Source organism: Heterodontus francisci, chromosome 13 (genome assembly GCF_036365525.1).
Source record: "Heterodontus francisci isolate sHetFra1 chromosome 13, sHetFra1.hap1, whole genome shotgun sequence".
NCBI lineage: Eukaryota > Metazoa > Chordata > Chondrichthyes > Heterodontiformes > Heterodontidae > Heterodontus > Heterodontus francisci.
The window spans coordinates 97935178-97948401 of NC_090383.1; the positions used below are offsets into that span (position 1 = coordinate 97935178).

Genomic DNA, 13224 nt, shown 5'->3' on the forward strand with positions numbered 1-13224 from the left:
CTGTTGATGGTTAACATTATTCACTTAACTGGTAGAAGTGATTTCCTTATTACAATCAATCTTTTTGGTATATAATTGGTTTTATTACACCCATTGTGGTGTAGTTATTTACAGCTGCTGAAATTAAAAGTATAATGTGCAGCTGCTAGACTAGCTTTCGGTATTTACAGCCACTCCCCAGACGCTCAGTTATGTAGAACCCATCCTTACAGAAATCAAACTATAAAATTAGAATGCAAAGGTCCAAACCAACAACTCAATACTTGTTCTCCTGTTGCTCACTTTCTTACTCTAATTACTGTCATTGCTCTGTTTCTCTGTGCTGTCTTTCTCTCTTTACCTACTTTTTCTCATTGCTATCTCCTCCCTATTTTTTATGCACAGTGGCGCAGTGGTTAGCACCGTAGCCTCACAGCTCCAGTGACCTGGGCTTGGTTCTGGGCACTGCCTGTGTGGAATTTGCAAGTTCTCCCTGTGACGGCATGGGTTTCCGCCGGGTGCTCCGGTTTCCTCCCACAGCCAAAGACCTGCAGGTTGATAGGTAAATTGGCCATTGTAAATTGCCCCTAGTGTAGGTAGGTGGTAGGAGAATTGAGGGAAGGTGGGGATGTGGTAGGGAAAATAGGATTAATGTAGGATTAGTGTAAATGGGTGGTTGATGGTCGGCACAGAATCAGTGGGCCGAAGGGCCTGTTTCAGTGCTGTATCTCTCTATGACTCTATATGTCACTCTGCCTCTTGTTGCTGTTGCTCTTATGCTGGTTTTGTGCTTTTCTCTGTCCATTTTTGTCTTTCTATCTACCTCTCCCTCATTCCTCTGTTTTTCTTTTCCCACTCCCTGCTTCTCTTTGGTTTGCAGCTCTTCCTGATGTTTTATTTGTAGTTTATACCTGGCTTCCTATTGTGCTCATTCTCCAGACATATTTCTCTTCACCCTGAGACTAAAGAGAATAAGGCCCTTCTAAAAACATCTTCAATAAGCAGGTGGGATTTTAATTTTTTTTTATATTGTGGGCAATGCTGACAAGGCCAGCATTGCCCATCCCTACCTGCCTGCTGAGAAGGTGGTGGTGAGCTGCCTTCTTGAACCGCTGCAGTCCTTGGGTTGTAGGTACACCAACAGTGCTGTTAGGAAGGGAGTTCCTGGATTTTGACCCAACGATAGTGAAGGAACGGCAATATAGTTCCAAGTCAGGATGGTGTGTGGCTGAAGGGAACTTGCAGGTGATGGTGTTCCCATGCATCTGCTGCCCTTGTCCTTCGAAGTGGTAGAGGTCACAGGTTTGGAAGGTGCTGTTGAAGGAGTCTATTCAGGGATAATCAACAATTAGATGCAGGTGGCAGGACCGCATCTCCAACACAGAAGTACTCGAGGCGGCCAACATCCCCAGCTTATACACACTACTGAGTCAGCGGCGCTTGAGATGGCTTGGCCATGTGAGCCGCATGGAAGATGGCAGGATCCCCAAGGACACATTGTACAGCGAGCTCGCCAATGGTATCAGACCTACCGGCCATCCATGTCTCCGCTTTAAAGACGTCTGCAAACGCAACATGAAGTCCTGTGACATTGATCACAAGTCGTGGGAGGCAGTTGCCAGCGATCGCCAGAGCTGGCGGGCAGCCATAAAGGTGGGGCTATAGTGTGGCGAGTCGAAGAGACTTAGCAGTTGGCAGGAAAAAAGACAGAAGCGCAAGGGGAGAGCCAACTGTGTAACAGCCCCGACAACCAATTTTTTCTGCAGCACCTGTGGAAGAGTCTGTCACTCTAGTATTGGCCTTTATAGCCACTCCAGGCGCTGCTCCACAAACCACTGACCACCTCCAGGCACTTACCCATTGTTTCCCGAGACAAGGAAGCCAAAGAAGAAGATGCAGGGAAACAACAGTCAGTAACACAGTTTTCCAAGTTTAGGAGAACAACAACCTCTCAGTTTTTAGCACAGTTTGAATGATCACATATTGGCACTGGCAGTGGCCTGATATAGTCATTCACTCGCCTTCATAGTTTCAGGAATGGTGCTTGTGAGAGGAGGAGAGAAAAAAAAAGATGGCGAGTTGGGAGGGGCTGTCTGGAGCAAGCACTTCTGGGACTGATTCCAGATTATAGAGACCAGGAATAAAGGAAAAAAGGATATATGACGATAATGGGCTAAATTTTGTTGAACTCCTGACAGCAGCGTCCCGCCACGGAGTCCGACGCCGGGATTGCTGGGCCCAATCTTCCCGGCAGCAGCGAGCTCCGAGGCAGCCCCCCACACCGTCACTCGGCGATGGGCCCCAACTTTAAATATTGAAATAAAGGACCTGAATAAATTAACATGCTTTTCCCCACGATCTTACCGGCTGTCCGTGATCATCCGTGTGACAGGCGGCACTCACAGGCCTTCACTTTCCCTTCCAGGGAAAGCTGGCGCCACCAAGGTGGGGAAGGGGGGAATTTAGGATTTTTAGTGTTTTGGGGGGGGAATGGGGCCAGCATTTATTTTCTGTGTATTGGGGGGGGGTCACACATTTATGTACAGTGTAGTGGGGGGGGGTGGGTTCGGGGTTGAACTTTGTACTCTCTGTGCAGGTCTGGCAGCCCTTTAAAAATGGCGCCAGCACCTGCGCAGAGGCAGCTGACGCCGTTGCCGGCATCATAAAGCCCGCCCCCGTCATTTGATTGGGCGGGGGGCAACAGACCACCCTGTGGATGGAAATGAGCCGCTGCACGCTAGATCGCGGCGGCATGGCGGCGTGTGGGCCGCATTTGTGGGCCGCCATTTTTTTCGCCCACCACCGCTCCTGGCAGTGAGAGAATAAAATTCAGCCCAATGAGTTTAACCCTCACAGATAAATACTGTAACAGCATTATAAAGAATAGTGTCAATTTTACAGTCACTCCTCTTTGAACAATAATTACAGCCCCAAAATTATATTTTTGTAAAAATCCATGATGTGCTATCCTAGTCTGGGTTCTCTTGCTGAAAAACAGAAAGATATTTTTCTGCTAAAATTGAAGGTGTTTTGACTTTTTTTAAGCAGTCTGAAATCCTTCTCAAAAATAAAAGACTTGCATTTATATGGCATCTTTCACAACGACTGGATGTCACAAAGCATTTTACAGTTAATGAAGTATTTTTGGAATGTGTTAACTATTGTAATGTAGCAAAAATGGCAGCCGAGTTGTGACAACAAGCTCCCACAACAGCAATGTGATTATGACCAGATATCCTGTTGTGTGAACTTGATTGAGGGATAAATATTGGCCAAGACTGGGGATAACTCCCCTAACTCTTCTTTGAATTCGTGCCATGGGATCTTTTACATCCACCTGAGAGGGGTGACAGGGCCTCGGGTTAACATCTCATCCAAAAGGCAGCACCTTCAACAGTGCAGCACTCCCTCACTACTGCACTGGAGTGCCAGCCTTGACTTTTGTGCTCAAGTCCTGGAGTGGAACTTGAACCCATATCCTTCTGACTCAGAGGCGAGAGTGCTACCAATTGAGACACAAAAGTTGACATTGCTGTAGCAGAGAATGGTTTTGATCCATTGACATTTGGGTAATGGGCCTAGCACACTTCCACTGAGCCACTCTGCTCAATTATGCTTGGAGCATGTCTGATTTCTGTTACCGCTATTGCTGTGATCACTCAACTAACATCACCAGATTCCATCCCTGCCTTAACTCATCTGCTGAAACCCTCATCCGATGCCTTTGTTACTTCTGGATTTGATTATACCAAAGTACTTCCTGGCTGGCCTCCCACTTTCTATTCTCCGTAAACTTGGGGTTATCCAAAACTCTGTTGCCCTTGTCCTTACTCACACCAAGTTCCGTTCACCCATCACCCCGTGGTTGCTGACCTACACAGATTCCCAGTTAAGCAACACCTTGGCCATATTATATCCTGGCATCAGGGGTCTCGATCTCCAGCAAAAGTGCCGTCAAGAACACTGTGTTGCCCCTTCTGTGGGAGGCCCGCCGAATTAAGTGTCAATTAAGTACTTAACTGGACAGCGGCGTGCCTTCCATGGAATAAAGGACCCCGGCGATGAAAGTCCCGCCCTCTGAGCTGCCAGCCAATCAGGCAGCTCTTTAACTGAGCAGTGCCACTGCGGAGGTAATGAAGCACCCACCCCAGGCCGAGGAGCGGCACTGGACCCAGGCTGCAGGTAGGTGAGGGGGTTGTAGAGGGGTCGGCAGCAAAGACAGGGGGTTGGCTCTCAGAGGGCCCCCCATTCCTTATGCTGGGTCCCTTGTTCAGGCACTGGGCCTTTTTACAAGGGACCCCATCCCTCGCAGCCGGCAAGCAACTCACACAGTTTCTCTTGCTGTGCTTCCCATGCGGCGATAGGCTCGCCCACTGCTCGGCTGACTGCGGCAGGATGAGGCTCTTAATTGCACATTAACTGCCCCACTTAAGGGCCTCAATTGGTGGTGAAGCAGGAAGGCCATTCACAGGCCTTCCCACCCCAGACTTAATTTTGGCGGAGGTGGGAAGGTGACGGAGACCCCGCCTGCCACCATCCCACCTGATTATATGCTCTCCCCACCTTCAAACACGCTGCAGGGGAGAGCATAAAATTCCCCCCATCAATTTTAAAATTCTTATCTTTGTTTTCAAATTCTTCCATGGCCTTGCTCCTCCCTAAATCTGCAATCTTCTCCAGTCTTGCAACTCTCCAAGATCTCAGGCTGAAGATTGCGGCTGCGTGGCAGTGCGTGGCTCGTGCATGCGGGCAGCCATTTTTCTCACCCACCGTTGCTCCCGGTGGCATGAAAACAAAATTCAGCCCCTTATGTGCAAATTGGTTAGAAGTAAATTTAGATAGATAACAGCAGAACACCTTTACTCAAAGACAAGATAATTGTTTGAAATAATTTACCAAATGAGATAATTGGAACAAAAGTATTGGGGTTAATCAAATTACAACTAGAGGATAAATTTTCTGCTCATGTGCTCCCACAAAGAGCCTCATGCATTTGGTGCATATTTAGGAATTGCACGTGTGCATAATCCACAATTTTCCATCCACTGATTTAAAAATATATATTGATACCAGCAGATCTCTCATGATTATTGCCTGAGGGCCATTAGTATAGCATGAGAAGCTTCAATATGAAGTTCAGCTGCTAAATTAGCCTGACACTTTTAAGCTTAAAATAGATAAATCAAGGTAATTGTAGCTAGCTGGAAACTGCAGTGATTGTTTACAGTGATCTCTGGATTTTGTGTTCTTTTTCATAAAGGTTGTTTTGTATCTGTGTCTATATTTAACCCTCTGAAGCATGATATCTGGTGCAAAACTTTTATTATGTACTTGTGATTCTCTTATTTTGTTGCTCACAGTAAGCTGAATGATGTATAAGGGCAGCAGTAATATATTACATCACGCATAATGTATTATTTTGCTGTTACAGTGAAACTTTAAGGCCCATACTGTTTGACAAAAGATAGATCGCTTTCTGTTCATCTGTTACCTGATATAATTTAACATTTAGTACCATAGATCACCAAATTAAGAAAAAAACTGTTTATTATTTTGTTCTTTCAGCAGGGTATGTTGCAACCAATCTTCTAGAACAGTGAAAAGAGGAGTTATTTATGAATTGAACACACAAATTAAACATGTCTTCTGTCACTAATCCAAACTGGGTCACTTTTGATGATGATTATGGCTTCCAGTCACCGAAACATTCCTTCACCTCAGATAATGTGAATCACCATGGGTTCAAATCCAATGGCTTGGTGCTGAATCTTTCTTCTCAACATGATACATCCAGGAGATCTGCGTCTGGAAGTAACACACCTCTTTCTTCACCGTTCACAAGCTTTCCTTGCACCCCACTGTCTGGGCTTCAGACACCGATTACACCAAGCCCATCTCGGGATAACTACTTCTTTAAGATCGACGAACTGTCACAAACCGATCAGTTTAGGTCACACAACAATGGGAATGGATATGCTAACCCATTTTGGAATCAGAGCTGTAATCCAGGGATTGGTGGTTCTCACCGTGAACAGGAAAGTAACCAGGCCAGTAACACTTCAGCCACTAATGCCACAAACACTTTTTTTCATGGTAACCATCCTCCCAAGGAAATGAGAGGGCATCATACAAGTCAGAGTAATTGCCCTCAGATTGTTCTTTGCCAAAAGCTTGAACAGATACAAGCAGAGGATTTCCAACCTTCTCAGACATCTTCAGAAAGTAAACAACTTAAAGCTCAAATGTCTTCATCTATTGTGAGGAATCTCTTCAGAATCGACTGCAAAAATGGTTGGCCTTTAATGATGAGGATCCCTGAGAAGAAGAACATGATGTCTTCTCGTCAGTGGGGCCCAATCTATCTGAACCTCCTGGCTGGTGGAATTTTACAACTATATTATGAGCAGGGCCTTGAGAAACCTTTTAAAGAATTTCAGTTGCAACCTTACTGCAGACTTTCAGAACCCAAGTTGGAGAGCTACAAGGAGTCAGGAAAGATCCACACGGTGAAGATTGAACATGTGTCATACACAGAAAAACGCAAATATCACCCAAAAACTGAAGTCCTACATGAAGCGGAGATTGAGCAGGTGTTAAAGTTTGGAACAACTGACTACAGGGATTTCACAGACTTCATTGGTGCAGTTGAAGAGGAGCTTATGAAACTGCCTCTCCTCACACAGCGCAGAAAGAACTATGAAGAGCAAGAAATGACACTTGAAATAACAGATCACTTCTGGGGAAAATTTACAAGAGAAGGAAAACTGTTTGAAGCTTCGGTGGTGACCCACATTCATTGTCTGTGCTTCACTAATGGCAATGTTGAATGTTTTTTGTCTCTTAATGATTTGCAGCTTCAAAAAAGAGACTGTAGTTATTTGAAAAATGATCTCGATAACACATGGATTCAGATCTGTGACTACCGTGTTCATAAGTGTGTGAAAGAAAATGAGTTTGAGAAATCTAGAATTGTTAAATTCACCCCACCTGATGCTTGTAGATTGGAACTGATGCGCTTCAAAACAGTGTGTGATAATCCTGAGCTTCCCTTTTTGTTAAAGGGTCTGGTGACAGTTCACGGAGCCTACACAGAATTGCAAGCATTTGTAGTCATGTCCTCTGCTTTTTCCAATCTTCAAAACATACTCCCTTCCAAGCAGTGTGAAAATGTGATGATACGGTTTCCTGTTCCCATGGCTTGGTTCAAAATATTTCGCACTGTGAATCTCTTCAGACAGAAGTCCTTGAAGGCTAAAATGAATCGGAATGCTCGACTTGGCTCTGTTAGCACGACAGGCGGTGAACCAGTAATGCAAGTCACCATTGGCACGGCTAAGTATGAGCACGCTTTCAGGGCAATTGTCTGGAGGATTGATAGACTACCTGACAAGAATGCAGGTATATTCTATCATTATAATTGCAGAACAGAATGTAGAAACTGGGTCATCTGATGAACATTAAGCTGGTGATGTACACATAGGTACTGATATCCAATCATAAGAATGTCTCCATAACTTCATATCAGCAGACTTTAATTTGAACACTCAATCTTTCAGTAATTCTAAAATTTTAATATTTATCTGCTAAAGTGTAAAGAATAGGAATAACCTTACTTTCTCCAAGCTATCAGCCATCTTCACAACTCATCTGGGCTGAGCCAAGAAGAGACACTTTCCCTCAGGGAGGGAAGAATAGTAGAAAAGCATGTCAACTTGGCTTCATCTCATAAATTCTCTCTTCATTCAGAGTGCTACTAGTAGAAACCTGGGAGCACATTTAACTGTCTTCCCTTTCAGCGGGAAAATGATGAGTTAAGTCATCGGACAAGCTCAGAAAATAAATTCAAAGAAAAGAAAATCCACCACTTGTGTTATTGAAAACTGAATCCACTGTGGATGTGGAGATTAATAAAACATTGCTTAACAAATTTACCCTTTGAAAATAGAAATCATGGCATAAAGTAATACTTCACATAGTGGCAGTTACATTTTTATAAATTATTTTAATATTGCATCTTTTTGATATTTCAGTAATTTCAATCATAACACTTTTATTTGCCAGCCATAATGAATATCAACAACTTTAGTCCTTGCTTGAAAACAATTACCATGAAAATTTGATTGTGGTCAACTTATTTGTTCTCACCTCTCTGTGAAATAAACTTCCCTCCTTTTTTCTTGTAGCATCTGACCATCCACACTGTTTTTCTTGCAAACTTGAGCTGGGTTCCGACCAAGAAATACCCTCAGAGTGGAAGACATTCATTGCTGTGGAGTTTGAAGTTCCCGACACATCAGCTTCCAAAGCGAAAGTAAAATCATTTGGGGCAGAAAGTGACATCCAGCCAGAGAAGCACATTCACCAAAAGGCTCGATACCACTACCAGGTCATTTTTATACAGTTTTCCTGTTTGAAAGTGTTTCCGTTTTGAGATTCTGTTGTGTAGTAAACAGGATATGCCTGTAAAATTGAATTGAACCTGCTAACTTATTAAACACTGTGACACAGTAAAGTAACTTGAAATGATTTGCAGGATTTCAGTCAGGCCAGAACTTTCTATTTCTTAACTCAGTTTGTGATGTTATTAGTAGGTTGGGTGTTCAATCTGAAAATCTACCAGTGGATGCTGAAGAGTTCTCAACATCCCAACCTTTTTCCTAAATTCTTTTGTTCCCATACTCTGTTCTCTGGGTTCTCTATTTCATCACTGAGGCACTTACTACGGAGGTTACTATGTGATTCCCCTACAACTTATTTTGTTATGGCTCTCCTCCTTTTCCAACTCTCAGATCTGCCCTTGATATCCACCCCAACTCTTTATATAAGGTTGCACTGCTGCTCCCATGTGCTTCCTTTGCTCCCCAATAACTTCTAGATCCCACAAGGTCTCCTCTTCCTGTCCATTTGTTATCATCTGAGAGCCTTGACCTTGTGTTCATAGTGCTCAGGACTTATTGAATCAAAGATGTTTACAGTATAGAAGGAGGCCATTTGGCCCATTGCACCTGTGCAAGTTCTCTTAAAGTGTCTTCCACTTCCACTAGTAATTTAATGGTTCATTTTTCTTTACTGATAATTGTTGCAAACTGACCATTTTCTGATTGGTAATACTTTGAAGTTCTTGATAGGTGCTTTGAATTCTTCTCGCTATTTCCTTATTGTTATGAGTCCAGCAGTTCAGTTGCCATTTGTTGCTGATTCACGACACAGACATTTGCATATACATGTGTGATTCTGAAGTGTGACTGAAGAATGACATTGGAAGTACATACGAATAAACGAATTAGGAGCTGGAGTAGGCCATTTGGCCTCTTCGTGACTGCTCCGCCATTTAATAAGATCATGGCTGATCTGATTGTGGCTTCAACTCCACTTTCCCAACTACCCCCGATACCCTTTGACTTCCTTGTCAGTCAAGAATTTATCTACCTCTGCCTTAAAAATATTCAATGACCCTGCCTCTATTGCTATGTGGCGAAGCGAGTTCCAAAGACTCACAATCCTGTGAGAAAAAAATTCTCCTCATCCCCGTCTTAAATCGGCGACCCCTTATTTTTAAACTGTGGTATGATGACTGAAGTGCAATGAAGAATTTCTTCAGTTGGGAATCTCTCCTCTTGGCTATTTTGATCCATCGGCCACTTCTTCAAAAGCCTGAAATGAAGAATTGCTGAAAAAAGGCCTTCCTGAATACAATACACAGCAAAGCTTTTGTCTTAGATAATTCAACAAATTTACTTAGTGTGATTCACTATGTTCCATTAGGTTAAGATAGTCATGAAGTCCCTTTACGTATTACCATTGCCCTTCTTGTGGCACCTGAGATGACACATATCTGTGTATCTACCAGAGTAATCAAACATTGTAGCTCTGATTTTACAGAGAAAGAGTGAACTTTTTGGCCTACATCAAAGGAAAACTTGGTATTCACAATCCAGTCCCTTGTTAGTACCAAATCCACAGTAGAAACCTTGCCATAAGTAGGCAGGAATTGTCAGCCTGACACACCACAACAGCCACAAATTTGGAATCAATTTAGCTATGCTCACTGAAACTTCTTGTTACATCTGCATGTAGAAACCTACTATCGGAAAGAATGATAAATATTCCTCATGAAAATGTTTCCTGTTAATGTCTGTAAAATGGAATGATGTGGTTTCAGTTGTCACAAGGCTTACTGGAAATTTGAAAAAGTAAGGTTGCAGTTTCTGTACCCTGATTTATTTTGTACAAGTGAATTTTTTGCTTACTGAAATAATGAATGCTAAAGGTTGGGAAGTGAAACATTTTTCAAGCTTTTGTATCCAGTGTGAGCACTAATTATTCCCAGGACAGGTGTAGCATGGGTAAGATTTTTAAAAGCTCAATTTATGGGCTTTAATCCCAGTTCTAGGCAAATACCCTTGCTGATCCAAACAAGGTGATACTCCTGAGTCTTACATTTTATTTCCTACACCAGCCAACCCTATGGCTCCTGTACTGTGCCAGGCTGACAAATCCTGCTAAATTATGATAAATTTCTACCGTGGATTTGGTAGATTTACTGACTGGGAACTGCACTGTGAATACTAACATTGCAGGGAAAGTATACACCATTCCTAACCAATCTTAAATATTATAAAAGGCTCTGCCTGCATAGTTACTGGTATCTCTCAGTTAAATCTTGCTATCCTGCACAAAATAGGATAATAAGCTGTGACTGAGAGACACCAGTAACTGCACGATATCATCAGTGTGCCCACATGTACCCACACAATGCGGCAGTCAGGAGCCTCACACAGATTCCAGTACCATTTTTTGTCTATATTTTTTTCCTGGAACTCTGCTGCAGTTAGCTTGTTTACTGTGGTGGAAAATTGACCAGCTGTAGCATGCAGCCAGTTGGTGACTAAGGGCTGTTTTTATGGGAGAACAGATGCTGGCAGGGGGTGGTGGTGGAATGGGAGAGAGGTGGTAAGAGAATGGGCTGGCAAGAGGCCAGAAGATTTTTATGGGGCCCGGTGGAGAAGATCAGTTCCTCTTTGCCCGCTGAAATCTTTAAAAAAAACAAAACAGAAAGATTATCTTTTTGGAGAGGCCTCCAGTGGTCCCTTTAGACCTTTCAACATCTAGAGAAATGGGGACTAGCAGCACTGTGCAAACTCTGCCCATTTCTCCACGAGGCGTAGGACCCCGATTTCACCAGATTTTTCTCTGCCGGTTGGCCATTTTTCAGGTGAAAACTTCAGTTGAAAATTCCCTACCGCGTTCAATTGATTTTACACAAAAAACCAAAGTTGGCGGTGTCGTTTTGATAACTTAACTTCTCTCTGTTTGGGCAATGATGGATGACAGAACAAAGAGAAGAAGGAAACAGAAAAAAATTGTCAACATTAGTTGGCTATCTGCTCACTGCATTTTCCATTTAGTTATGTTGATGAATTGAAAAACGTTGAAAGCATGTTGTGTGATATTAGTAACAAACTTCTTGTGTAAATTTCTTCTATCCATATTTTAACAAAGGTAAACCCATTTAAAATAAACGAATTAAACTGACAGACAAAAAATTTCACACAAACAAATTAATATATTTGTTACTAATACCAAAGTCATTTCAACATAAAAGGTCCAAGAATGTAGTATTTATTGCCTATAATTATGATATTTTCAGGCAGTTGTATGGACTATTAGAGAACCAAATGTAATAATCATTTTTTAAACAGATAACCTTTTACTTATTTTAAATTGAACCACACGACAAAATGAAACGCAAGTTGATATCTAGTCCAAAACATGTAGCGTCAGTACCACAAAGTGTGTTACAAATGTATCAAACTAATGTTAATTATATTCTTTGGCCCCCTTCAATGTAATTCAAAAAGGGCAAAAAAGGAACCAAAATGAGAAAAGTTTTTAAAAAAGTGCCCTACTCCATTCACAGAAGGGCCCAGAATTTCCAGCAAAGCTCTCCAACATTCCCTGTCCCAGAGAAGGAAGATGTGGGTCCAAAATTGATAATCAGGACAATGGCCGGAATTTTACAGTGGGTGGCGAGCCTGCCTCTGCCAGGCCTGGGGATCCAGACTGGATTTTATGCTCCCCAGGCCCTTAATTGGTCTTGGGTGGAATTCCATCTCATTGAGGCAGAAAGTCCTGCCTAATGGAGCTGCCGTCCAATCAGTGGACTACACCCAGCTGCAAGTGGAAGATGTTGGACAGCCCCATAGAAAAGGCAAGTTTTTAGGGCCTTGCTAAGGACAATTGGTTGGGCCCCAGCGAGGCAAGGGGGGCAATTTCATGTTGTGCGTTGGGGGTGTTTGGGGCTTCGGGGGTGGCTCTCCAGGGGACATAGGGTGCCCGATCAGGAGGGCCAACCAGAAGGCCGCCTTATTTCATCTGGTGGGCTTTCTGAGGCTTTAGCCGCCTGCCAGACAAACACAAAATACCTGTGGTGGCGGGTGGAGGCCCTTAAGCGGCAGATAATTGGCCATTAAGGGCCTTGATTGGCCCAGAGCGGGAAGGCCATTTCTCGCTGTTGCCACCCAGCGTAAATTGGCAGCGGAGATGGGAGCGGGTCAGGAAGGCCCCTGCAGCCTCCCACTCCATTTTACGCACCCCTCCCCGCCACCGGGGGGGGTGTAAAATTCCGGCCAATGATTCTCCCCATCCCAAGTGGAACTCCAACCCACAAAATGGTCATTTTAATTTATCAGATTGAAATTTTATTTTGGGTTGTACACTAGCAATAATTCCACTCTAAGACCTCAGTGTTAATCAAGCAAATTCAAATTTATGCTTCATCATGGAATGCATCACCTATGTATACCACAGAAAAATATTCTAATTTCAATAAGATTGGATACAAGTCTTAGTGCAGGGGTCAGAAACTTTTTTAACCTGATGAGCCTTTTTAAAAAAAAAAGTTGCCTAAAAAAAAAACTACTGGCAGTTAGATGAAAATTCGGCATTTCTAAACCAATTACATGGCTAATTGCCAAGTGTCTTTGGTAGAATGCATGATTTGCATGTATAATAAACAGAATGCATGTATTGGATTTATGTATTAAGAGAAAAAAATGGAAATTAAAATAGAACAAACTCTGAATTATCTTTTTTACATGTTTTTTGTGTCTTTTTTTTGCTTTTTTTCTGCATATCTCCAGTATATGCATGTTCAGATTTTATGTGTCAATTTGCATGAATAAGCATGTTCGGAAAGAAAATGTTAAAATGGTGAACCATATTAATTTAATGGAAAAACAGCAA

At 42.8% G+C, this 13224-nt stretch overlaps 1 protein-coding gene across 1 annotated transcript in view; it reads left to right on the forward strand.

The window, feature by feature from the left end:
• ston1 (stonin 1) overlaps positions 1-13224 on the forward strand; it is a 113334-nt gene that overhangs the window by 2333 nt on the left and 97777 nt on the right. The window contains exons 4-5 of the mRNA XM_068045699.1: positions 5545-7377; positions 8163-8365. Of these exons, the coding sequence (XP_067901800.1) occupies positions 5619-7377; positions 8163-8365 (1962 nt within the window). The 5' untranslated portion in view covers positions 5545-5618. The remainder of the gene's footprint in view (positions 1-5544; positions 7378-8162; positions 8366-13224) is intronic.